Genomic DNA, 26,743 nt, shown 5'->3' with positions numbered 1-26,743 from the left:
TTGCTGTTTTATGAGTAGCATTACTTAGACTTGTGGGTTGAGTTGGGAGAAGTCTGTAGATAGCAATAGATTTTCTAGGTGATCATTTTAGTTGCACTGAATGCACCAGTTAGAAGGTGCTTGGTACGAGACATTCTGTAGGTATTCTGAGTTTTCTTTGATGATCTCTAACCTTTCAATTTCTGGTGCACTGAGAGATTTCTTTTTAAATGATGTTTTAATGATCTTTAAATTCAAGCAGCAAACACAGTAGGAAGTGAGTGATCTACAAACCCGACGAGTCATCAGTTATAGCCTAATACATACTAACAAAGTGTAATAGTTCTAAACCAGTTACACTACATGTGCACTCAATAGAAAGACTGACAAGTACATAATCAAGCTCTGTTGTGTTTCAGGAAGGCAACATTTCCTTTGCATACATCACTTTAGACAGCATTTTGTTTCATCCTCCCAGGTGCTGATTACGTTTAGGGGCATTTCCTCTGCGCTTCATGTGAGTTTCTCCAGCAACTCTCCAGTGAGCAGCAGCTTTTAAGCCACTTGGTGAGGCTGATCAATGATTTTCATTGTAAGGCTATTCTTTCCTTAGTTATGAACATGATGAGTTGAAATGTATTAATTGACAGTCTTGCTGTACCATAGGACTTAAGCCACATCTCACTGACCCAGGCCAACACGGTCATTTCCATTTTGCATGGTTGCTTATGTTACTATTCAGATCCAGGTGAACTCTGGTACATACTGGGCTGTCCATTTTGGAGCAGGATCAACGCTGATTTCCATAAGAATGATTATTGTCTATAGTGGCACAGTGAGCTAAAAAGATAGACTAGATTTCTATCTAGAGTAATAACCAGTGGCTGGAATGTATTCATGTTAATTGTTTGACATTTCATCTGAGACATAGTGTACACTTTGCTGCTTATAGATTTCGATATTACAAGTATTCTTGTATCCCTCCAATAGGAGATTCCTGAACACATAATAAGACGAAGAGTAATGAAGAAAATATGACAATTCTGGAAAGCTATCTGAAACTCAAGAAGAACCAGAAATGATGCAAAACAGTAATTCGAAATAGAACAACTTAGTAGGAGACAGAGACTCTCGTAGACGAACAGACAAATCCTGCAAGAATATCAAGTGCAATCCGGCTGCTTCAAGAGGCTGAGGACATCCGTGCTGCTGGACTCTAAAGATTGAATTAAATTAAAATCACAAACATTAAACTGGCAGAACACAATCATTATTAAAATATGCTAGATACCACCCTTTATCTTAGATAATTATCAGGTAGTTACAACAATGCTAGCCTCTCTAACATGATAATATAAAGGCTGTGATGTTAGTACATCATAAACACTGTTTGGCTGGCCCCTATAATCCGTACATTATTCTAGAACATAAAGACTTGGTAATGTTTTTTTTTCTGCGTGTGTGTATTTTATAAATACTGTGCAGGAAATAGACTATTTAGATAAGCTGTGAGATTGCAGTTCTACTCGAAAGTTATTAACGCAAGTTGAAGACACAGCTCCTTATAGGAAGACCATGCATATGTTATCAGTCGTGCAAGAAATCCAGTAAGTATTCAACATTATTATTAAGAACAGACAGACTGAAAATACTACACATATCTAGTGACTATTAAAACATAGTAAGTGGTTAAGGAACCACAATGGTCAGTCAGCAAACACATTAATATGATTTATGCCAAAATATAGCCAATACTTGAACTCTAACCCCAAAGTAAAACACATACAATGGAAGTCAAGCTCCAGATTCTCCTCAGTGCTACTCTATGCACAGGGGAAAACCCATGAGGGCAGAGTTAATGTGGCAAGAGTGTTCATCAGCAATTCCCAACTAAGAGTTCATTAAGAAAGAGAAGAAACAACATAAAGGTTCTATGTTTATGAGAATTTTTTGTCATTCATCATTCCTACACGGACACCAGTAACAACTCAACAGAAAACTTATTTTAGTGTAATGAATGTAAGATGACCTTTAATGAGTCATCAACTCTGTGGAGCAAATATCGCACACATAAAGCAGAAAGCACAGACATAAGTAGTGAAAATAGAAAGAGCTTTAGTCACACAGCAAACCTAAAGATCCATCAACCAACACACACAAGGGAAAAACCATACACATGCAGTGAATGTGGTAAGGGGTTTACTTGTGCATCAGAGCTAACCATCCATCTGCGATGGCACACAGGAGAAAAGCCATACACTTGCCAAGAATGTGGAAAGAGCTTTAGCAGTTCCTCTCATCTAATGAGACACCACCTCACACATACAGGGGAAAAACCACACACATGCAGTGAATGTGGTAAGGGGTTAGCTCAAGCATCGGAGCTAACCATCCATCTGCGACGGCACACAGGAGAAAAGCCATACACTTGCCAAGAATGTGGAAAGAGCTTTAGTACATCCGCAAATCTAAAGAGACACTACCTAACACATACAGGAGAAAAACCATACACATGCAGTGAATGTGGAAAGAGCTTTTGTAGCTCTACCAAGCTAAAACGCCACCAGCTAACACACACAGGAGAAAAGCCATACCCATGCAGTGAAAATGGAAAGAGCTTTAGTCACACAGCAGACCTAAAGATCCATCAACCAACACACACAGGGGAAAAACCACACACATGCAGTGAATGTGGTAAGGGGTTTACTTGTGCATCAGAGCTAACCATCCATCTGCGACGGCACACAGGAGAAAAACCATACACTTGCCAAGAATGTGGAAAGAGCTTTAGTACATCCTCAACTCTAAAGAGACACCACCTCACACACACAGGGGAAAAACTACACACATGCAGTGAATGTGGAAAGAGCTTTACTTGCGCATCACGCCTAGCAATCCATCTGCTAAGGCATACAGGAGAAACACCATACACATGCAGTGAATGTGAAAAGAGCTTTACTGAAGCTTCACACCTAACAATCCATCTGCAAAGGCATACAGGAGAAAAACCATACACTTGTAGTGAATGCGGAAGGCGCTTTAGTAGCTTTACGATTCTAAAAAAACACCAGAAAACACACACAGGAGAAAAACCATACCCATGCAGTGAATGTGGAAAGAGGTTTACTGTAACATCACTCTTAGCAGACCATGTGCGATTGCATACAGGAGAAAAACCATACACTTGCAGTGAATGTGGAAAGAGCTTTCGTACATCTGCAAATCGAAAGAGCCACCAGCCAACACACACCGGGGAAAAACCATACACATGCAGCGACTGTGGAAAGTGCTTTACTGAAGCAAAAGCTTTAAAGATCCACAAGCGAATACACACAGGAGAAAAACCTTACACTTGCAGTGAATGTGGAAAGAGCTTTCGTACATCGCCAAATCTAAAGAGCCACCAGCTAACACACACCGGGGAAAAACCATACAGATGCAGTGAATGTGGAAAGAGTTTTACTTACGCATCAAATGTAAGGAGACACCAGCGAATGCACACAGGGGAAAAACCTCACATTTGCAGTGAATGTGGAAAGAGCTTTAGTAGATCTACACATCTAAAGACCCACCAACTAACACACACTGGAGAAAAACCATACACATGCAGTGAATGTGGAAAGGGCTTCACTGGGGCAACAAACCTAGCAGTCCATCTCCGACGGCATACAGGGGAAAAACCATACACATGCAGTGAATGTGGAAAGAGCTTTAATACAACATCAGACCTAAATATTCATCTGCGACGGCATACAGGAGAAAAACCTTACACTTGCAGCGAATGTGGAAAGAGCTTTACTGAAGCAAAAGCTTTAAAGATCCACCAGCGAATACATACAGGAGAGAAGCCTTACACTTGCAGTGAATGTGGAAAGAGCTTTAGTAGATCCTCACATCTAAAGAGCCACCAGTTAACACACACAAAGGAAAAACCATACACATGCAAGGAATGTGGAATGAGCTTTACGCGTTTACCAACTATGAAGGTCCATCAGCGCATGCACACAGGAAAAACCACACACAGGGAGTAAATCTGGAAATTTCTTCCCTTGAGCATCAATCCTGACCATACATCTGCAAAGGTATGTAGCAGAGAAACCATGCACTTGCAGTGATTGTGAATGTGGAAAGAATTTTGTAAATCCATGTATCCAAAGAGCCACCATCTACCATGCAGGGGAAATAAACATGCAAATGCAGAGGATGTGGAAAGAGATTTACACAAGCCTCATACCTAACCATCCATCTGTGATGGCATACAGAAGAAAAAACATAGAAATACAGTGAATGTTGAAAGAGCTTTAGTAAATCCGTACATCTTAAGAGTCAGCAGCTAACATAGAGATTGAAAAAACACACATGCAGTGGATGTGGAAAGAGGTTTACTCAAGCATAAGTCCTAACCATCTATCTGTGAAGACATCCAGAAGAATACACATACAAATGCTTTGGAGGTGGATTGGGCTTTGCTAGCGCAACATACCTAAAATGCCACCAGCAATTACACATGAAAAACAACATAAAATATGTAGGATGTTTCAGTTATTCATAAAATATAACACACCTCCTGCAAACCCACAGATGTAGTTAGTGAGGGAAGAACTTGCATGATTTATATTGCCTAGTGGTCAATTAGTGAACACACAAAGTGTAAATAACATTGGGTGTGGGAAGAGCTTCCATGTTTTTTCCATCTATATATGCATCGGCAAGTTTACACACAGAAATCTCTTACAGAAGCATCGGATAGGGTGTGTTTCAGTCTTTCACTAAATTATAAGTTGCTGTCAGCAATACATCTAAGAACATAATTTTGGCTACAGTAAATGTTGGAGGGTTTCATTTACTTTTCAGCATTCAGAGTTATAAGGTTTTTCGAGAAACTATGTCTAGACCTTTCGGATGTCAGGTGAGGTTCAATATTGCGCTTTCTAGCTTTGGAAAAACTCAATATGTTGAAACTACCCTCCGCTGTGGAAGGTGTCTTTTACATGCTGTAAGGAGAGGTAGCTCATCTTGTTACTCAATGTATTGGTAACCTTAGACATTGTTGACCACAGGGCGCATTTTTTCTATTTCATTCATGTACATGGGGATAGTGGAGGCCTTATTGAATTATGTAAACATTATGTTCCAAGTATATTTCAGTGTATAACCTTTGTTATTTTTGTAGGATAATAATAGGTAACCATGTAGTATGGTCCTACATTTCCATCATGATGTTCTGATCCTTTCATAAACCACAAGGCTAAAGGTGATGTGGTTTGTAAATATCACCAGATCCCTCAGATGGCAATGTAGGGTCATGTCATAAAAGTGAGCCAGTTTGTATTTTTTATTTTACATGATTATTTTGTGGCAGTTGGGTTAAAAAATGTATTGTTTTTCAAATGGGAATGTTTACTAAAAACTGTAAGTGAAGTCTGGTTAAGGGTGAGATTGTTCATGATGTTCTCCTGATTCATAAATTAAAATAAGAACGGCCAGGTATGAGTTTTTATCATTGGAATATTACATCAACAAAATGCAATAGTAAAGCTCTGCAGGCTGGTTTGAGGCTGTCCACTTGCTAGTTTGAGGCTGTCCACTTGCTAATGAAACCCATATTTCATAGGGACCCATGAAATGCCTCCAGAACCCCATGGGGTCAGTATAAGAGCATATTACACGATAACCTGCTATGTGTTTGTCTTCTATTATTGTGTGATATCATTTCATTGCTCGGATCTGGGACTTCTGTATGATTGTAAATAGAAGAGTACAATGTGTTGAGGATAGGATACACCTATCTCTTTTATGTATATTTTTCTTTTTTTTAGGAATAAGGATGTGTAGGGTGATCAGATGTCACCATTTGGCAAAAACTTGTCAAGTCTTAGACTTTCTTTTAACAATCATTTTATACAGTCTGTCAGTTTGTATTGAAAATGAAACATTATTATAATACCTACAATGCACAAATAAAGGAACGACCTTTCGAGCAGCATCCGCTTGCCATTGACTCATCTGACCATCCTCATGGTGTCCCACTAAGTATATTTAATAAAAAATAATGATTCTGAATGCATTTTTTAAATACAAAAAATATGTAACTGATAGTAATCTTGTCACATCTGTAAACAACAATATAGATTAGAAATATTTTCTCTTGTGCACAGATGACACTTTGTAGTCTTTGAGCTTTATTGGGCAATACTGTTAAAATGATTTTATGTTAATACATTTTGTCTTATTAAATTGCAATTTTAACTTTCATGGCACTCTGACTGTAGAGCACACTCTGGCACAAGAATGCTCTCAGGGACATAAATGCATTTCTTTTGTTTCTAATAAACTCCAGGAGAAGCAGTGTGTGCTTTCTAGGTTTAACAGATTGAACTGTAACAAACCCACATGGGAATGAGGAAGTAAATGAAACTTCTTCTAAGAAAAGCAGAATATGCTATGGAAAGATGTAGATAATGTATACCACTTGCTAAGCACTCTCTTTTCTTTGAAAAATGCTAAACTAAGTGTGCATCATGCACCCCATGTACTTCCATGCTGACTTTATACAGTCTACTGTCAGTTGACATTGATTTGTACGTGTCAAATGAGGGTCGAGTATTGAGCTCTTGCTAACTCTGCCACACCGGAGAGCTGGACTTTGTGTGGAAGGTGACTCTGTGGAAGCCCAATACAATGTACAAATACTTAACTTTTTGTTTCATTGTATTTATTTGATTAAGAAGGCTGTGCTTTACAGCAAATATTACATGGTGATTTTGTTTCTGAAAAATGGCCTTTGAAACTAATGCTAAATGTTAAAAAGTCCTTTTTATGTAAATAATGAAAACAGTATGTATGTTGATGCACATAATGTAATATGGTGTGTATGTTGGAAGGGAAAATGTATTTTGAGTAGGGAAATCTTAACTCAGTCATCCATCAGCAAAGATAATAAGTAGCAAACTGTATTCAGCAGCTTTGCATTGAATGATTTGTCATGTTGTGGATTAGTTATTAGCCAATGTATTTAGCTTTAACGAAAGCACAAGGGGTTATGTTTGTGCAGAGGGTGGTGCCAGAGAACTGCTGCCACCGGTGGCCACTCTGCACTAACCACCTGCGGACCGAGTTTAAAATTCACCTCCATCCTACAGCTAACATGCTAAAAAAAATCAAACAACAGCATACCGAAACACTGTGTCGTCTGCTGATTCTGGAGAGCAGTAAATCTGCTGCCTGGACTGGCATGTGGGCCTGGACCACTGCTGCCCCAATGTGACTGGTGCGTGCTGAGGCCAGAGAGGGTACTTGGCGTGACCACCTTGCTGACCAATTGAAGGTGGGAGATTAAAGACATGGGAACACAGCTACAAAAAGCCAACGAGGGAGACCTATGTTATCACTGGTGCCTGTTCTGTCCAAGTCATTGAGAGCCCCAATTCATGCTGCATATCGCAAAACAAGATTCTGAAGTCCGCGGATTCGTATCTGTTTGCACCTTGCAAGTGCTAATGAGTATATGTACCTACTTTGCCTGCAGAGTAACAGGTCATTGTTGGGCCTGTGTCCTCACCACTGAGGCTAGGGTAGGAGGTCCGACTGTGGGCCACAGTTGTTATTATATGCCTAGGCGAAAGCAAGATCAAACTGCTGAACTACTGTTGCCGCACTCTTGGGTTTTGTGTTTCGCATCAATAGCAATTAAGAGCCTCAAGTCCCAGCTATTAGTGGCTCAGTTCTTAAACGGAATAACTGCACCTTTATAATTTCGTTTGTCACTTTTTAAATAAACTGACCTACCTTTTCGCCACCTCCCCGTTCCACCACTGACACTAGGCCGTATTGTAGTGGAGGGAGGACGGCATCTACCTTTCACACACCGGAAGTGAGTAGACTTCCGGGGCGCACGGGCCACAGGTCATACGGCAAGGACAAAAAGAACATGTCAGCGGACGCGCGCAGCGGGCGCACCGAAGGTGCGCCAAAGGTAAGCCCGTCCGCGGCTCGACCGGGCCCGGGGCCACACCCCTTAGTCAAATCATACAATATACAAGGGAATCCTTATTAGGGATTAATTCCGGCCCAATTAGTTGCACACAGCCACTAAATATGACAAACTGGGTAGGACCATGGAGCTTCAAGATATGCAAAAACAGGTTCGGGCCAAACAAAAACACCCAGGTACTCAGGCAAATGAAAGGCCTACGATGCGGGCTTATCAACGTGAGGTCTATGGACAAGCATGCCCTACACATCTTCGACCTAATAACAGAAAGGGAGCTGGACTGCCTCTTCATGACAGAGACATGGCTGACACCAAACAGTAACCCAGACGTCACAAACTCCCTCCCCCCTGGATACCTCATTTCCAGAGAGGATAGACTGGACCAGAGGGGGGGGATCTCGATTGTCTATCGGGATACACTCAACTGCCTGACTTTTATGATCCCAGGCCTTAAAGGCGCTGAAAATATGGGCTTCGCAATAAAGGTACATGACTCCTTTACTTTTACGGGAGCACTAGTATACCGTCCACCTGGGACACATACAGAGTTTACAGAAAGCATCGGAGAAGCTGTTAGTGACCTAGCCCTTAAATCGGCCAATTTTACAATCCTGGGAGACGCCAATATTCATTTAGACTCCACCAAGGCTAAAACACCCCAAGTACTAACATCGACAGATCACAGCTTTATTCCTTTTGACCTCCCAGTGATGGCTAACAAAACTATAAATAACTTGGGTAGGAAGTCCGGACTCCCCCAGGGGGAACCATGTTGGAAAAATGTGATAGGACAGTCGGAGTTTCTTACCAAAGCAGCAGGATCCAGACCAACCCCTACGGGAGATCCCATTAGGGACAGTCAGTCTTTCAGGGAGTGGATAAATGCTCTAAGTTCAGAAAACAGCTACGCTGCACCGAGGCCAGGTGCCAGAAAGAAGCAGAGGCCTTCTGCCCCTGGTTCTCTTCAGCCCTAAAAGAAGAGCAAAGGAAGGTTAGGGCATTAGAGCGCATGTGGCGCCTAAATTATGTGGAATCTGATCAGATCAACTATAAAGCCGCCCACCGCCACTATCATGGGATGATAAATACGGCTAAAAAAGAACACTTTACGGAGGCTATAATAAAAAGTAATAATAAACAGAAAGAAATCTTTAAAATTGTCAACACTTTTATTAACCCTAAAACCATGCAGAGAGATATCCCCGCCTCTCAGAATCTATGTAATACAATAGCGGACTTTTTTGAGGATAAAATTCAAAAGCTCACTAAGGATTTCCCTCATCCTCTGCCTCAAGAGGAGCCATCAAAAAATAGAGCTGGCACAATGATGGCCCCCATGTCCTCCTTTCAACCGGTTAGTCTAGAGGCATCCAAGACAGAAATCCTAAAGATCAAATCAGGGTCGCCTTTTGACCCCTGCCCTCCGTTTGTCCTCCACCCAATGGTGGAGATTGCCAACCCCATCATAAACAGCATCATCAACTCTTCGCTCAACCTACGGTCAGTCCCTGAAGAATGGAAACTTGCAGCAGTGAAGCCACTGCAGAAAAAACAATTACCAGACCCTACGACTCTTACAAATCTGCGACCCATCTCCCTGCTTCCTATCTTCTGCAAACTAACAGAAAAATCCGTTAATAAGCAGCTTACTGCATTCTTGGAGGCTAAAAACATCTAGCACCCTAACCAAGCGGGTTTCAGGGCTCAGCACTCAACGGAGTCAGCTCTAATCTTCACCTCCGAAACATTAAGAGCCGCAATGGACCGGGGAAAGAAAGCAGTACTGGTACTCTTAGACCTGTCCGCGGCGTTCGATACGGTCTCCCACACAATCTTGGTGGACCGTCTAGCCGCGGCAGGAATAGCCGGAAATGTGCTGGGCTGGCTGAAAAGCTTTCTAGCAAATAGGCGACAAGTGGTCACCCTAGGTCATTTTAGATCAGAAGAAAAGCGACTCAGCTCAGGAGTGCCGCAGAGCTCCTGCCTGAGCCCAACACTCTTTAATATATATATGGCCCCCCTGATTGCTCTCATATCATCCTTCAATATAAATACCATCTCGTATGCGGATGATACGCAGCTCATCCTTGTAATGGAGGATGACACCTGTGAGGCTGAAATGAAGCTTAAAAATTGCCTCAAATCCACGTTCCAATGGATGAACTTGAACTACCTCAAATGCAACTCTGGGAAAACTGAGATCTTACCATTTGGAAAAGGGAATATGTTCAACCCCAAGTTAGTGGAGAAGCGTGGCTCAGTGGTTAGAGGCGGCAGACCCGGAAGCTGAGATTGACCGTGGACCAGGGTTCGATTCCCGCCTCGGCGGGTCTCGGGCTCAAAAATCCACGGACTCGACAATTCTCGCTCTGGTGCCTACTCAACTCACGGGGTCACACTCTGCGACTCTGGGCAATAGCTTGCTTAATCTCCACTACGGCCCCTCGTGGCGGGATGCCTGGCTTTCACCTTGTGGACACCCTGCCGGGGTTTCTCACAGGGGAATACCAGGACGGGTTCCCTAAGCAAGCAGCTTACGGGCAGCTGTGCGCTTTACAAGTCCAGCACATTTACATTTACATGGTGGCCGGAGGACGCCATCGTCCCTCCAAACACTGCTCTTTCAGTCCGAAACTTAGGGATCAGATTTGATTCCTCTCTGAACTTTAAACAACAAGCAGTGGCCGTAGCAGGAATCTGCTTTGGCATCATAAAGGGGCTCAGAAAATTCTTCGACCGTATACCATTCCCGGCACGAAAAATGGTTGCAGTAGCACTCATAACATCACGCCTCGACTACTGCAACAGCCTATATGCAGGGACAAATAGGACGGTCTGCCATAAACTGCAAATGGTGCAACATGCAGCGGTGAGACTGGTGCTGGGATGGAACAGGAGGACGTCAGCCACAGCAGCAATGGACATCTTACATTGGCTGCCAATCCACAAACGAGTTATTTTTAAAATCCTCCTAATCACCTTTAGGGCCTTCCATGGAAACGGACCTAGCTACATTCAGAACATGTTCCTACACTACACTCCTTCGCGTTGTCTGAGATCCCAAAAAGCCAACCTCCTCAACATCCCCAAATTCAGACTGAAAACGAGAGGAGGAAAGGCCTTGGCAGTTTTGGGCTCCAAAGCTTGAAACATACTCCCGCCACCGCTCCGGCAAATCACTACAGAAACAGCCTTCAGGAAGACCCTTAAAACTTGGATATACAGCCTATCCGATACCCACTGCAAAAGCCTAATCTGAGTATGCTGACCTCTATTTTAACATCAACAAGCCCCCGCTGCCCCCTGTCTTTTCCTCTCTAAAGCGCCAAGATTGAGGAGGAGCTACGCTACGAACCAAGATGGCCGCATAAGCTCCCGGCTCCGCCGACCTCCGCCAGCAGCTCGATTATCCTGTCTTTTATCCTGACCTCACGCCTGCTTTTCTTGTTTATGAAGGTCTACAGCATCCAAAGATACAATCCCGAGATTTTTATCTTATCGGCTGACAAAGATACGCCGTGTTCCATTTCTCGGCCTACCTCCGTGTGGAAGCCGGGGCCTCGATTTCTGGGCTACCCGAGTCAGAGTTGAACAACATCGGCCGTGAGACCTGGACTGAGCCCGGTCTCCCGAAGAGTGCCTGAACTGTTGATTTTTCTCGTCGATCCTTTGCACGATCCACGCCCGGGACACGACATTGTGTCACGCCGACTGCTGTGGTGGGGGCCCGGTGCCCGGAGACCTTGTTGCCCCCTGGGGGTCGACGGGCTGGGTCCTCTCTGGCGGCAACGGTGTGTTCTGCACGACGAGGAGCGCCCGTTATTTGTGACCGGATTTGCGTGGCCCGTGACTCCGGAGCAGCCGGCCTCCGGGGTTCGAGTCTGGCTCTGTCTCCTACTGAGAGGGGATGGAGCGGACGGAGGGCGCGCCATCTTTACGGGCCGTTGTGGCCGCCATTGGGGCGCTCCATTCGCGCACAGTCGCAGTGTTCCGGACACTGATGGTGAAAGTGGACGGTATCCTGGGAGCTGAGGACGACGCCTTATTTGGTTCCCGGCTGGAGATGATACCAGCGGTGCATTCTGTCTCAGAGGTCGAGGTCCCTGTGCGTACCCCGGAATTTATGTCTCCTGACGGTCCCCTATTACCGGCTAGTCAGCCCGTGCTTCTCGATAGCGTCTTTGGCTCGACCCTGCTGCCACCTAAAACATCTACGGACGGTCTACCTTGTGGCTATGAGTTCCTTGTTGATGGTTTTGGATATTCGCTGTCTTGGGACATCTTTCCTAGTTCAAGCCGTGAACTTTTATCCTGTCTTCGATCCTTTTGTACTGACCAGAACTTTTGTGGACGCTTTGCTTTTTCCAACAAAATGGCGGCTCTAATGGCAAAGACTCTTCTGATGGACCGTACTGGCCAGGGCTGAACTTTATAGCTGGGTTCCGATATAAGAGCTTTTCGTGATTTTGGGATTGTATCTGTAACGTGATGGGCACTGGGTGGCTGTTGTTTATCCTTCCTTTCCCGGTTTGTATACACGCTGATTACTGATTTTAACATGTATCTGGGTGATCGCTGTTGGCGGGGGGTACGAGAGACCGGGAGTGTATTTGCTTTCTCCTCCTCCGCTTTTCTTTCCCCTTCCTTTAGGTATTTCTGGGGCGACAGGCACGCTGCTAGTGGGGTTAGGCCGTAGCCATTGCAGGGGTGCAGGGTGGGGGGTTCGGGGTGGGGTTTTTTATTTTGCCTTTCTTATGTTCTATGGCCCCTTTTCTTTTCCCTTTTTCTTTTACGAGAGTTGGGCTGTATATTTTTCACGGATCCTCTATTGTCCGGGTGTTTTTGCTGACTTGTTTATCCTGTGCCATTAATGGATGGGTCGTGTGGGTGGGATCGCTTTGTTTGCTTCACAGATTGTTTATTTCCTGCTTCCGTTATATGTACCCGTGATGTGCCCTTTACTTCCTACAGTGCTTATTGTTTGTTTATTTCCCCCACCTGCCCTTATTCTGTATTTCATCGCGAAACACCTGATGTTTGTATCGCCTACTCTTGTCTTACTGTTAAATAAAAAATATATATATAAAGCGCCAAGATGCTCCTTGGAGTGAAGCCCGCGCTATACAAGAGTCTCTTACATTACATTACATCAGTTAATTCCGACCCATTTGTAAACCCCTGATTATACACTGTTTGGAAGTACGAGCTAAACGCTATTTACTGTATCCGTCAATTATCAGTTGTATTAAATACCTCAAGCTTTGTTAAATTTCGGCATTTGTCAAACCTGCCAAAATGTAACTGTGAAAATATATGTTATTTACTGTACCATGTGGATTCTGGTGTATTAAACACCAAAAGGCACAGGTTAATTAACAAACTCTTAATAGGTGCTATTTATTGCGCCCAATAAATAGCGTATCCCCAGGTATCATTATTTACCAGGTGTGATAAATAGCGCCCACACTCATAAGCAGGGCCTCGGAACACAGACCTGCACATTCACCATCATAATAGGGTGGCTCTCTATGATCACAAATGAGCACCATCTAACTTGAACATTATAAGCAGACTCTGAGGACCTGGGAGTCCTAGCACTCACAAACCCACTACTCACAGGAAAACGAGTACCACACCCCATGCAGATGGGAGATAGCAGAATCTCATTTAATCAGATGCTGAAGCCAGTGGATCTTCTGAAACCAAACATGGATAAACCAGATCAGTGCGAATCCAAAGCAAATGGGTGTGATGAAACAAGAAAACACAGATACAGCCCTACACACAGCCGGTAGCAAAGCTCTTCCACTGGACCTGAAAACTGGCCGTCCATCATGGATAGGGAAAAACGACTCATTGAATGTCCATTCTTTCCTTTACATGGTCCACATACACAAACCGGAAGAGAGAATTGATATGGTGGAACAAGAGAAAACTGACTGTGAGGACAAAGTGGCGGCACATGATATCCAACTAACCAAACGTAGTAACTGACTGAAATCAAAACTAAAGACAAAGATTTGGAAGTCCGCTCAAGAATAAATAACCTCTGGCACTGAGCATCCCCAAGACCAATGAAACACATAGCGTAAAACATCACTGTAATACAAGCTGTATCCAGGGGCATGGCCAAGCTGGCGACCAAGATGGCCACTCGGCTGTGAAACTCTGGAGAATGTGCCTGTAAACGGATGCCTGCCGGCACTGCTGAGTGCTCTCTGTTTCCGCATAACATTTGATTCAATGCTTTGAGTGCATGGGATCTTGATTATATGATCTAATGCCACTTGAGATCGCCGTTCGCCACCCTGACAGCAGTCGCGGCCTGACTCCGTCCTTGGAGGCCCAGTGGTGACCAGCACTAGGCCTATGATTTCAATAGTGCAGCAGGTGTATAGGCACCAGGACCAAAAGCTCTAGGCACCCCAGTAAACACAGATTATTCACATATTTTACAACTAAACAGGCTTTCAGAAGTTCAGTTTACCCCAAGGCACTAGGTTCATGATTTAAATCGTGCATCAGGTGCAGTGGCACCAGGCTCAACAATTGTGGAACTCTTTTTCTTACATTAAGGCTGTTTTACTGTTTACTGATACTTATCTTACCCTGGCTGCACACATTTAAAACGTGCTTGTTTAACTCTGCTTTATTGGGTGGAACTGTTAACCAATATTGTTCCACTAATAAAATAAAATAAAAATTCTGTCATGAGTTTGTCGCAAAAAAAATAAAAATCTGTGTCATGTGTTTGTTGTAGGCGCATTATGTAGCATAAAACCGAATTAAGCGATTGCAGTGCTTAACTTGAGCATGCACCGTTGTGCTCTGTAGGGATGTTTTAACCTCTTTTATGTATTGGGACAGTTTCTGTATAAAATTCCAGCGCCAGACAACTACCGTTGAGTCTTGGATTGTAAACACAATCATGTGTCTGTTCTAAAAGTATTCCCTGAGTTTTGTGATTGCAGCCTGTTCCTTCGACTGACCGGGAAGGGAGGCTGTGTAGTTTCTAGAGCAGTGAATTTGAAAATTCCAGTTGCTGGGCATTGTTGTCACATTGCCTCAAAGCTTGTCTTCATGATCAAGCGTGTTTGGTGACTGTATGGCATTTGTGCTGCTCTTCTATTTTCAGAAGATATCTATTATTTTGGGATAATAAAAAACATTTTTTTCTTCTTAGATGTGGGCTCTCTACTTTTTTAACACCAAACGTTTAGCTTAGTAAGCAAGTTGGAGGTAAGACCGGCTTTTTTCGGACGGACCTTTACTGTGCAAATTATATTGTCCTAGCACCAAAAACATGTTATATCATTTGCTGTATTTTCCATTGGCCGTATGAGTAAGCAACGTGGTAATTGAGCAATACTCTGTAAACGTAAGCAGGAGTTATTATCTAATGGCGAGAATTTTGCCATTCATTTTTCCGTGCACACATTAGCTCTGGTTCCTTCTGCCCTAGACCATGGAAAACTGGATGGTAACTCTGAGCTTGCAGGATGCCTACTTCCACATTCCAGTCCTGCCTGTCCAGGCACTACCTGCGGTTCACGATCATTATAATTTAGTTGTGCTCCCTTTTAGCCTTACGAGCACTCCTCGGGTGCTCACCATGGTGACGGCAGTGATTGCAGCACACCTGTGAAAGTCGATGGTTCCAGTCTCCCCCTAGCTATATGACTGACGATTGGAGGAAGGCTTGCCCTAGGCATTGTCTCCCACCACCACTATGGCAAACCTCCTACACTATATACTTTTATTTGCTGCCCAAACCTGCAGCCCTTTAAAGAACATTAACATATCATAAACAAGTAGAATGTTCATGAACAATTATAACTATCCAATGCACATGGCTGTCTTCCTCTTTATACTGCAAACGAACAAGGATGAAAGTAATCCTCTGGTGCCAAGGAAATAAAGAAGTTTTGAAAAACCAAGTTGTTGTATATCCCAATCCTAGGTGGGATTATCTGAAATAAGAGAAAGATTAAATAATTGGCGAAAAAACGTGTGTGAAAAGCATGTTATAAATGTACACATTAAGCAAGCTTAACAAAACTCAAAGAAACGGTTTTATCCCTTTTCTCCTCATATCTGGGTGAGGAGGGTGGGATAATGTTAGCCTCCGTTTGTCTTTAATGAAATCAAGATTCTCTCTGCATCATAATTGGAGAATCGTCATTTCATTACAAGACCGGAGGCTACCATTATGCTTGTTCAAAGCTGCTAAAAGCTACACTGCTAACATGCTTTATTGGTCTTAAGTAAAATTTGGCAAAGCTATTCTTCGTTAGACCAATCAGCTGTTCTAAGAATCTCTGAAAGAGATCCACCTGACCAGAACACTTTACGAGACATCGCCCCTCTAGAAGTGTGGACCCCAAATCTAGATAGGTCTATACCGGCTTCACTCATTATGGTACGTATCCATCTAGCTAAAGTTGCTGAAGAGACTGGTTTATGGGGTTTAACATAAGATAAAAGCAGTTGATCAACTCCATTATCCCTAAATTGTGCAATGTTGGCATCATAAACTTCCATGCATCTCATCATGCACAATCCGCCCACGCGTCCTTATTTTATAGCGCTTACGTGGACATCCCCTGGCAAGAAAGATTGGCTGTTCCAGCCCTATGCAAAAGTCCAGGCCGTTTTTCCAGGCGGCCAGCGAGGGGGCCCGTGAATCCTTCCACATCCTGGATATAGCGCGTTTTGCCAATGTGAGGCCCAGTTGCATAAGATGTCTTTTATATACATTATCCCCAATCCCCTCCATGACATGAAGCAGGGCGAACTGTGGTGTACGTGGGAGTGTCCACCCCAAGACCTCCGACAGACAGAAAAACACCACCCTCCAGAATCGATCAAGTGATAGATATTGCCAGACAGTGGGAAAGAATGTGCCTCCTCCCGGCCACAACGAAGACATTCCGGGGTTGCAATCAATCCTGCTCGCCATAGTTGAACCTGAGTAAAGTAGACCCATTTTAGATATTTAAATTGAATGAGGCGGAGACGCATCGCTATGGCCACTCCCCGGGGGTGGCTAGGGCCTCCCTCCAGTCCAGCGTACCCACATCCTCTTCCCTTACCCCCCAAAGCTTCTGAAGTGTGGGGGAGCAGTGAGTGACTTGGGACTGGTAGATGCAGGAGATCTTCTTGGTCTCCAGATCCCCCATGAAGACCTTCGCCTCCAACGGGCTAAATTCTGGGAGAGATTCCAGGCCCTCCAGACTGGGGGGGAGTGCATGGCGAGTTGGAGGTACCGGAAGAACTGGGACCGGGGCATACAAAATTCCGCCTGCAAATCTTGGAAGGACTTGAGTGACACATCCCTCACAACATCCCCCAAGGTTGAGATGTCTATAGCATCCCAGCCGCGAAAGCCCTGCAGGGCAGCCAGGTCAGGCAGGCGCCCATTATGCCATAGAGGAGTTTCTCGGGTTAGGGTATTCCACCACCCCATTCGTCTCAGCGACTGCCGCCAGATTAGAAATAGTACCTGCGTGACTGGTAGCAGCGCACCCCGCAACGGCACTGAATAAAGAATAGTGTGCAGAGTGTGAGGCCCCAGAAGGTGACGCTCCAATGCATAGGCCGGGTACCCCCTATTCCCATACCACCACTCATTGAGGACCAATAAGGACGAGGCCTGGTAGTATGAGAGAATATCCGAGGTCGTGAATCCTCTGCAGTAAGTGGAGAGAAAGCATGTGCGCATCGCTACGCGTACTGCATCCCCCTCCCACAGGAACTGCCCCAGCACAGAATTCACCAGCTGGAACCATCTAGATGCGATCGGGTACGGATGATTCTGTAGCTAGTATAGCAAACATTGGAGCGCAACCATCTTAAAAATTGCTGATCTGCCGTATATTGTCAAGGGCATATGTGACCAGGTCTTTATATCCGCACGAACACACTCCCAAACTGGTGCCAAGTTTCGCTCCCAAGAGATGTCCGACAGGAATACCCCTAGGTACTTGAGGCCCCCCACCGCCACCTGAATTGCGGATGCCCACATGCCCACTCTCACCCGATCTCCCAGAACCCACAGTGTGGATTTACAGGGGTTTATATATAACACGGACAATTCCCCAAATATTTGCATGATCCACAGAAGCCGTGGCCCCGATCTATCCAACGCTGTAAAACCTCTGATCTGTGCCTCAATGCGCACCTAGGCCCCCAATGGCTCCATGGCCGGGGCGAATAAATACGGCGACAGGTGGCACCCCTGTCTGGTGCCTCATCTGAAAGGGAAGCTGGATGAAACCGCTCCTGCCACCCGTACCGACGCCGTCAAATCGGTGTATAGGAGCATCAAATATGATAGAAAGCGTGGGCCAAAATTAAGTCTATGTAGAAGGGCAAACAGGTAGATCCAACTCAGGGAATCAAATGCCCTGTCCATGTCCACTAGCAGGAGTGCAGCCGGTTCCCCAGTCTGTTGGCTAGCCACCAACGCCACGTGTGCCCGTCTTATGTTGTGTCTTGTCGCCCTCTGGGGCATAAACCCAGCCTGGTCCGGGTTTTCCAAGTGCCGAAATGTAAGGTAACAGGCGGTTAGCCAATGCTTTGGCCAAAACTTTGGCCTCCACATTGAGGAGAAAAATGGGGCGATAGGAGGCGTGCTGCTCCAGGGGCCGGCCGGGCTTATGGAACACCACCACCTGCGTATGTCTCCAGTCTGGGGGGAGCCGGGCCGCCTCCCTGGCTTCTTAATAAGGGACTAGCTGTAAGTTATACTGTTGAAAGAACTCACTAGGGAGCCCGTTGGGTCCAGGTGCCTTCCCTGAGTTGAGCTCTCTCCAGGGCCTTGCTCAGCTCCTCATCTGACAGGGGGAGCTCCAGTTGTTGACGCGTTTCATCCGACAGCGCTTTGGGCAGGAGATAAGCTATGAATTTGTCAACCGTAGCCTCTGGTAGGCACTCCCGAGGGGCGTAAAGGTCCCCATCATATGCGGCAAAGCTCTCCGCTATGGCCATAGGGTCCGTAATCCGCGCCCCACTGTAGTAATGGCATATTCCTTTATGGAATATGATGTAGGAACGCTGTGTATGTAGTACAGAATGTTGTGTGTAGAATTCCATAATGTGTTCTCTGTTAACTGGTACCGTTAGGAATGTTATGATTGGATTATCCACTTGAGCTGCATGTTTCCTTCTCTCCTGCTTGTGAAGATTTCAATAAAAGGATTATCTATTCTACTGCTGCTGGCATCTTTCTACTTCTTCACTACAATTTGGCGACAAGGACCCACGTGAAATTTGATCGAATTTGGGGTGACTTAAGCTATCGGAGTTTCCCCAACGACTTTTCAGCTACTTTGTGAGTAATTGTGTGCGACTGCTACCTGCATCCAACTATTGGTAATCGCTTCTAGAAGACTGTATACTGCTTTAATTTTCCGTGAGACTATGTTTACCTTGGGATGTACGATCGTCGCATGCTGCTAAATTACGCGTGCTTTAAAGAAAAGAAGAGAGCTGATTGCAAGAGTGCAAAAACCTCATCCTTGTATACCATTGTATGCCAAAGCTACGATTTTTACATGTTTTTACTATCGCGCTAATCTACGGTTGGTAAGCTTTGAAGCTGCTTACTTTTAAAGCTGCCGCGGTTGTGCTGGTGCCTGGAGTTCGGAGAGGTGTTCGCTTCTGACGTACATCGCCTGCAAGGTTCGCCAGCTCACCGCGCACAGAGGTCACGCGTCACGATCTACTCGGCAGCACACGTCATCACGTTTAAAGGTCACGCACGGCAGCCATTTTGGGAGCAAGGAGTTTGGTTTCTATGATTACCAAGCTAGTTTTTCACCGTGTAGCTGACCAAATGTTAAAACACGCATTTTATCACCTTTAAGGAATCTTTGAGAGGTATTTTCTGGAAAAGGTACTGTTTGGAGGAGGGATTAACATGCAGTATCATTCTTGAGGTTGTTTTATTTTCTTGAAGCGGAACACTTTATTAATCTGCATGCTACAGTGATCTCGTTTGTAATTTTGAAAGTAACTTTTACTACAACATCTACTACACTGTGGATTTATTTTAGTGGAACTTTTTAAAATAGAAACATGACGACGGAAATCAGTGCTTCAAGACCGACCACGTTGGGGGGCAATAGTGTACCTAGACTTCAAATTAATTCACCAAAAGAATTTTTATCTATTCCAGGCGAGCCTATAGTATCATGGCTAGACTGGAAAGAGTATTTTCTGAATTACATAGTGAATTTGGAGGATGTTAATGGTACAGGGGTTACTATACATTCTTTCTTTCATAGAAAACAGGAGAAGCACGAGTCCGTGGAAGAGTACGTCTCTGCATTGAAAAAACTTGCTGCCAAGTGTAAGTTTGCACAGTTGCAGGAAGAACTTATTAGGGACCAGGTAGTCATGTATGCTAAAAATAAGAGCTTACAGGATAAATTATGGGTGGAAGGTGATAAATGTCTCAAGGACATAAAAAAGGCCGAGAGATGTCTGAGAGATGTGGTAAAGTCACTCTTTCTCAAGACAAAAAAAGGTGCTGAAGAAATTGTTGGAAAAATTGTTGGAAAAAAAGTTGGGTATAGAAATAACAAGAATGCTAACTTTGAGAAAAAGAAAACAAGTTTTCCTGATAAGAAGAAAGGTGAAAGTAGTGCTGGACATAAAAAGTTTAGCACTGTAATATGTTACAGGTGTGGAAGTTATTCACATTCTGCTACGTATGAAAGGTGTTCTGCTAAGTCTGCAAAATGCATAGAATGTGGTTTGGTGGGCCATTTTTCTAGGGTATGTAATCGCAAGAACAACAAAACTTCAAAAGGGAAGGTCGCATTTGTCCAGGATACGTCTTCTTCATCTTCTAGTGACTCTGATGCTCAAGTGAATTTGGTACAAATGAAAAAAGTTGTACTTAATATCACTGATGACTGTTCCTTTAATCCTTTGTGTCACATTTCGTTGGGAGGAGTTATGATCCAGCTTGCAGCTGATTCAGGTTCGCCTTTTACGATTGTGTCACAGCATGTTTGGAGGAGTAAGTTTGTCAATGTCATTGGGGAAGGGTTAGAACCAAATGACATTGCGGCTGAAGGTTATACAGGTAAAAGCATTGAGATGTTAGGATTCAGAACATTGGTCTTCCGCTTTAAAGAAAGACAATGTACAGGTAAGCTGTACATATCTGAGGAAGGGCCATCGGTTTTGGGGTGGAAGGACCAGAAGATGTTGGACATAATCCTTAATCCTAATAGCAAAGAGCATAGTTTTGGTATCTTGTGAAAGTGTAGACACCAAGAAGTGGGTTTTACAGGAATTTCCAGAAGCATTTGAGAAACGCATGGGAAAACTAAAAGGTTTTTCACATCAGATTCGTTTGAAAGAGGGGGCATGTCTTCAAGTTCACAAGGCTAGGAATATTCCATTCATTATCAGAGAGGAAGTCAAGGAGGAGTTAGACAAAATGCTTGCTAACAAAGTAATTGAACCGATAGAGGCTGCCGAATGGGTTTCTCCATTGGTCGTTGCCCGGAAGTCCAATGGCAAGGCCCGTTTATGTGTGGACCTGAGGTATCTTAATAACAACATCTTGGTCGACCAGTTTCCCCTTCCCAGAATTGATGAAATGCATGCCTTGTCACGTGATGCAAAGTGGTTCTCCACTCTGGACTTGTCGGCGGCATATCATCAAGTTGTTCTGGACAAAAATAGCAGGCAATTTACTTCGTTTTGTACACCTTTCGGCTGCTACAGGTTTACACGTATGCCTTTTGGATTGGCGTCGGCCGCTGCCGTTTTTCAGAGGCTCATGTCCAATTTATTTGGCCATATTAGAGAGGTAGTATTTTTTCAAGATGACATCTTGATAATGGGGAAGCAACCCCAGAACACGGCCTATCCCTGCTGACGAGGGGTGATACCCCGAAACACGTGTCCAGGGATGGCGAAGACAGCGAAGATAGCAGAGAATCGAAAGAATATGCATCGCGGAACACGTAACTACATTTATCATAGTCCTTAGGGGCGATACCGCTGGTGTGTGAGTAGTGTGCGACCCCACCCCCAATTGTAATGATAATGGGGAAGGACAAAGCACAGCACGATGCTCTATTGAGGGAAATATTGTCTATTCTTAAGAGCAATGGTTTAGTTGCTGAAAGTACTAAGTGTAAATTTTCTGAAAGGTCAGTCACGTATTTAGGCCACGAAATTGGAGGTGATGGTATTAAACCTAAAAATTCCTTAGTGGAATCTATACTCAATGCCCCTGCTCCCAAATCAAAGGATGAATTGCGTTCGTTCTTGGGTTTGGCAGAATTTTATGCGAAATTTGTATATCATTTTTCGCAAAAGACATATGAAATGCGTTTACTGATGAAAAACAAGGTTCCTTTTGTCTGGAATGATGGTTGTCAGAAGTCTTTTGAATGTATTAAGAAAGCCATTGCCAATGCACCTGCATTGCAGGGTTTTGATCCTCGGGCGGACAACATTGTTACAACTGACGCCAGTGGAACCGGTTTGGGTGGTGTGTTGTCTCAGATCACAGATGAAGGAAATGAAGTTGTCATTGCTTTTGCTTCCCGCTCGCTGTCTCCTGCTGAAGCGAAGTACTCGGTTATAGAGCGGGAGACATTAGCATGTGTATGGGCCATGGAGCATTTTAGAAAATTCATATGGGGAAAGAATTTTTTTTTGAGGTCGGACCATAAACCTTTAACAAAATTGCTTACCACGGAGGGTCTGTCCAAAGCTTCTGTCGGGATTGCAAGAATGTCAATGAGGATCCAAGATTTTGTTTATAAAGTGCAATATGTTCCTGGGGCTAAAAATGTCATTGCAGATTTCCTCAGTAGACTTCCTTTGCCTCTCAAAGAAGTTGAACCTGATCCTTGGAATGATGTGTGTGTGGCTGCAGTATTTACTGACACCCCAGGTTTATCTAAGGATAATTGGGATGAGGAGAACAAAAAGGATGAAATATTGCAGGCTGTGAGTGACAGGGTCATTCAGGGATGGAGTAAAGAGTGTAAAATCGATCCAAAGCTTAGACCATTTTGGAAGGTTCGTGATGAGTTAAGTGTTGATGGTGAATTTTTATGTAGAGCTGGGAAAATTATTTCTCCAGTTGTCATGAGAAATAATATTGTGATTTTGGGTCATGAGGGACATCCGGGTGTTTCTCCCACCAAGAGAAATATTAAAGTTTTGTATTGGTAGCCTAGGGTGGACCTGGATATTGAAAGACATGTTCGTGACTGTATCCATTGTGAGAGTGCGGACAAGTCACAAAAAACTCTTAATCCTCCAATGTCGTCTTTGGGTTGTCCAAATTTACCATGGGAGCACGTTGCTTTGGATATAATGGGTCCAGTAGTTTGGCAAGATGGTGTTTCAAAATATATTCTGGTGCTGGTTGATTTGTTTTCTAGATGGATTGAAGTAGAAGTGGTCACAAGTGTGGATACACAGATGGTAATTAATTTCTTGGACAAATGTTTTTTGAGGGAAGGCTTTCCAGCTTCCATTTTAACCGATAATGGTGTGCAGTTTAAATCTGATTTAATGAAGAAATTTATGTGTAATACTGGTATTGAACAAAGATTTACGTCTCTAAACTACCCTAGGGGAAATTCTGTGGTGGAGAGAATGAACAGAGTTTTGAAAGGTGTTCTCCAGTTGGCTAAGAAAGGAAATAGGAATTGGGATGATGAGCTAAATAACTTGATTTGGTCATATAGGGTCACGGTTCATGATACGGTTGGAGAGAGTCCTTTTGGATTGATGAGGGGAAGATTTCCGCACTGTAGGTTAAATCCAGGTTGGATTGGTAGGAGTAAGAAGTATAAATGGGCTCCGGATCATGTGAAACAGTCTAACATTAAATCTCAATTTAAGAATAAATTGTATTTCGACACTAAACATGGTACTAAAGAGGTGAATATCAAAGTAGGACAATGTGTTAGAGTCAAGTCTAGTAGAAAGTCTGGGAAACTACAATCTAAATTTTCGGATCCCAGAGTTATTACTAAGGTTATGAGGAACACGGTAGAATTAGATGATGGTACTATTCATCATATGAATCGTATTGCTCTAGCTGGTGATACTGTTGGTGTAAAGAAAAGTGCTCCTGTTAAAGAAAGAAATTACTGGTGGTTGGAAGTTTTATCTAATTTGGAGAAAGAGGATGAGTCTGGAGTTCCTGTAGAGTTCCAAAGGCATGATCCGATTCCTTTGGAGGTTCCAGTAGTTCCCCATTCCTCACAGGGTGATGTATCGTTTTCCTCTGGTGAAAAGGATTGTGACAACCATACTAAGAGTGAGTTGCGTTGTGTTGATTCCCAAGTTCAACCACCAGGAGATGATTCCATTTTGAGGGAAGGTATGGTTGTTCCTGATTGTGATGTTGTCAGCAAGTCTACTAGGGTTGGAAGACGTATAGTTACTCCAAAGAAACTTCAGGATTTGTCTGTTTTTAAGTTTTGGTTTGTTTTTATTTTCCTTTTGTTTTATTGGGTTTTATACTTCAATTAAATTTACTAAGGAAAGGGGATGTGTAGTAATGGCATATTCCTTCATGGAATATGATGTAGGAATGCTATGTATGTAAGTATAGAATGTTGTATGTAGAATCTTGTAATGAGTTCTCTGTAACCTGGTACCCTTAAGAATGTTATGATTCATTATCTGCAGTCAGCTCCACCTGAGCTGCATGTTTCCTTCTTTCCTGCTCCTGATTATTCTAATAAAAAGAATACATCAATTCTACTTCTCAACTATTATTGATTCCAAGATCACTACACAGCACCAAGAGTGCCGCCTGACCTTTGTTCAGGGCCATTTTGATGTTATCTGTTACCTCTGTCAAGGCAGACTGGGTACTGTGCTTGGCCCGGAAACCTGACTGGGAGACATCCAGGCATCGCGAGTTTTCAACAAATTCTGACAGATGCCTGTTTATATGCTTTTCAAGAAGCTTGCTCTGAAGGGAGAGCAGAGAGATGGGATGATGGTTGGACAGTTCTGCAGTGGGGACCTTAAGGTTTTTATGAATGGGAACAATGTGAGCTGCTTTCCAACCTGGGGGAAGTCTGCCAGCTATTGCGAATGGGGCATATGGTTGTGGCTAGTTGTTTAGATAGTCTGGAAGAGATCTTAGCAGGGATTACATCTAGGGGGGATCCGGATTTAACTCTGGTAAGGAGAGATTCAACCTCTACTGGAGTGAGTGAGGGAAAGCATTGAAGATGAGAGGTGCTAGTGTGTGGGGTAGGGTATACTGTATTGGGGAAGATGGAATGCCATTGGATATGATGATTTCACGATAAATGGCTTCCACTTTCTCGGTTAGAAAGGAGGCTATATTGTCGCACAGTGACTGTGAGGGAGTCTCTGCAGTGTCGCATGCCTTGGGGTTTGTATAGGTCTTCAAGATCTGGTAAAGGGTCCTGGAATTGTTCCCAATGAGCTCTAGCTGATTAGCGATATGTCGTGTGGATTTTAGATTTTTATGATAAAAGGACAGTGCAGATAAGTATCTCTCTCTGTCCTCTACGGTGTGTGAGTGTCGTCATTTCCATTCCAATTTTTTACACTGGCTCCTTTCAGTTTGAGTGAAGGAATATACAAAAGAAACATTTGAACAGGCTTTGGATAGTGCAGAATGCAGCTGCTAGGTTGCTGACAGGGACTCCCAGGTTTTCCTCAGTAAAGAAGGGTCTTAGACATCTCCACTGGCTCCCTGTAAGACAACGGGCGCAGTTTAAGGCCCTTTGCACAGTTTTTAAGGCCCTAAATAAGCCTGGCCCTGAATACTTGAACCAAAGGCTCAATTGAGTAATTCCTGGAAGGACTCTACTAAAAGAGCTAGCTGGGGCGGCAGGAGCTTTATTACAAGTGCCGCAAAAAATTGGAACAATCTACCCTTTCACTTGAGGAATGCTATCGACCTCCTTACCTTTAGGAAAGGGTTGAAAAGCTGGTTGTTTCTGGAATAGTCTCTTCTCACTACAAAGAACCTATTAGGCAGTGCTCAGCACCAGGACACCTTAGGGTAACAGTCGCGCTTTAAAAATTCCAATAACATAACATAAACAGGATGTAGATGGATCGGTGCCAGGAGTGTACGGGGCAGTGATTCCTCCACTGCAAGGGAGGTTCTCTGTGATTTCTCAAAGGCTGGAGAATTTCAAGGTTCTCAGAGTCTTCACAAGCTCAGGACAAGACTACACAACCTCATTTGTGGAGTTCTTGAGGCAGCAGGCATGGTTGGGTGCCAATTTTCTGTTGAATCTAATTTTCAAGGTCTAGGGACACCACCTAAATATAAATGTTAGGGGCATTACAGGGGGAGACAGGTAGTAGCCAATGGGCTACCTACCTTTAGGGTGTCTACACCCTCTAAGTGACCCCTTCCTGTGGGAAGGGACACTACTCTAGCCCCAATATCTTTTTTCTCACCATCTCAAGATTTTGGATTTCCAGGAGAAGGGTCTACATCGCCTGCCACGCCTTAGGGGTGGTGCTGGCTGAACTGGGACACCCCTCCTCATGTAACTTGTTTTCACACCAGTCCCCCTGCCAAATGTGGCATCCTTCACTATCTGGGGAAGCCTGATCCGCACTTGAAAGGCGGCATCACCTTTGAAGCTTCCTGCTCTGGGAGGCCATTCCTGCCTGGAGGAGGTGTGAATCAGCTCTGCCCTGAGCAGGCTTTGATTCTGGGCTCTGAGAGCACGGGCCCTCACCCCATGAGGTCAGAAACATGTATGGTGGCGGCAA

At 44.0% G+C, this 26,743-nt stretch overlaps 1 protein-coding gene across 1 annotated transcript in view; it reads left to right on the top strand.

Annotated features, from left to right (window-relative positions):
- The window catches only part of LOC144772320 (uncharacterized), a 201,595-nt gene that overhangs the window by 63,022 nt on the left and 111,830 nt on the right, over positions 1-26,743 (top strand). Inside the window, exon 3 of the mRNA XM_078656557.1 lies at positions 970-3,861. Coding sequence (XP_078512683.1) covers positions 2,004-3,861 — 1,858 coding nt within the window. The 5' untranslated portion in view covers positions 970-2,003. The remainder of the gene's footprint in view (positions 1-969; positions 3,862-26,743) is intronic.

Source organism: Lissotriton helveticus, chromosome 8, assembly GCF_964261635.1.
Source record: "Lissotriton helveticus chromosome 8, aLisHel1.1, whole genome shotgun sequence".
Classification (NCBI taxonomy): domain Eukaryota; kingdom Metazoa; phylum Chordata; class Amphibia; order Caudata; family Salamandridae; genus Lissotriton; species Lissotriton helveticus.
The sequence above is the reverse complement of the archived record's forward strand: the minus strand, read 5'-3'. Positions and strand labels throughout refer to the sequence as shown.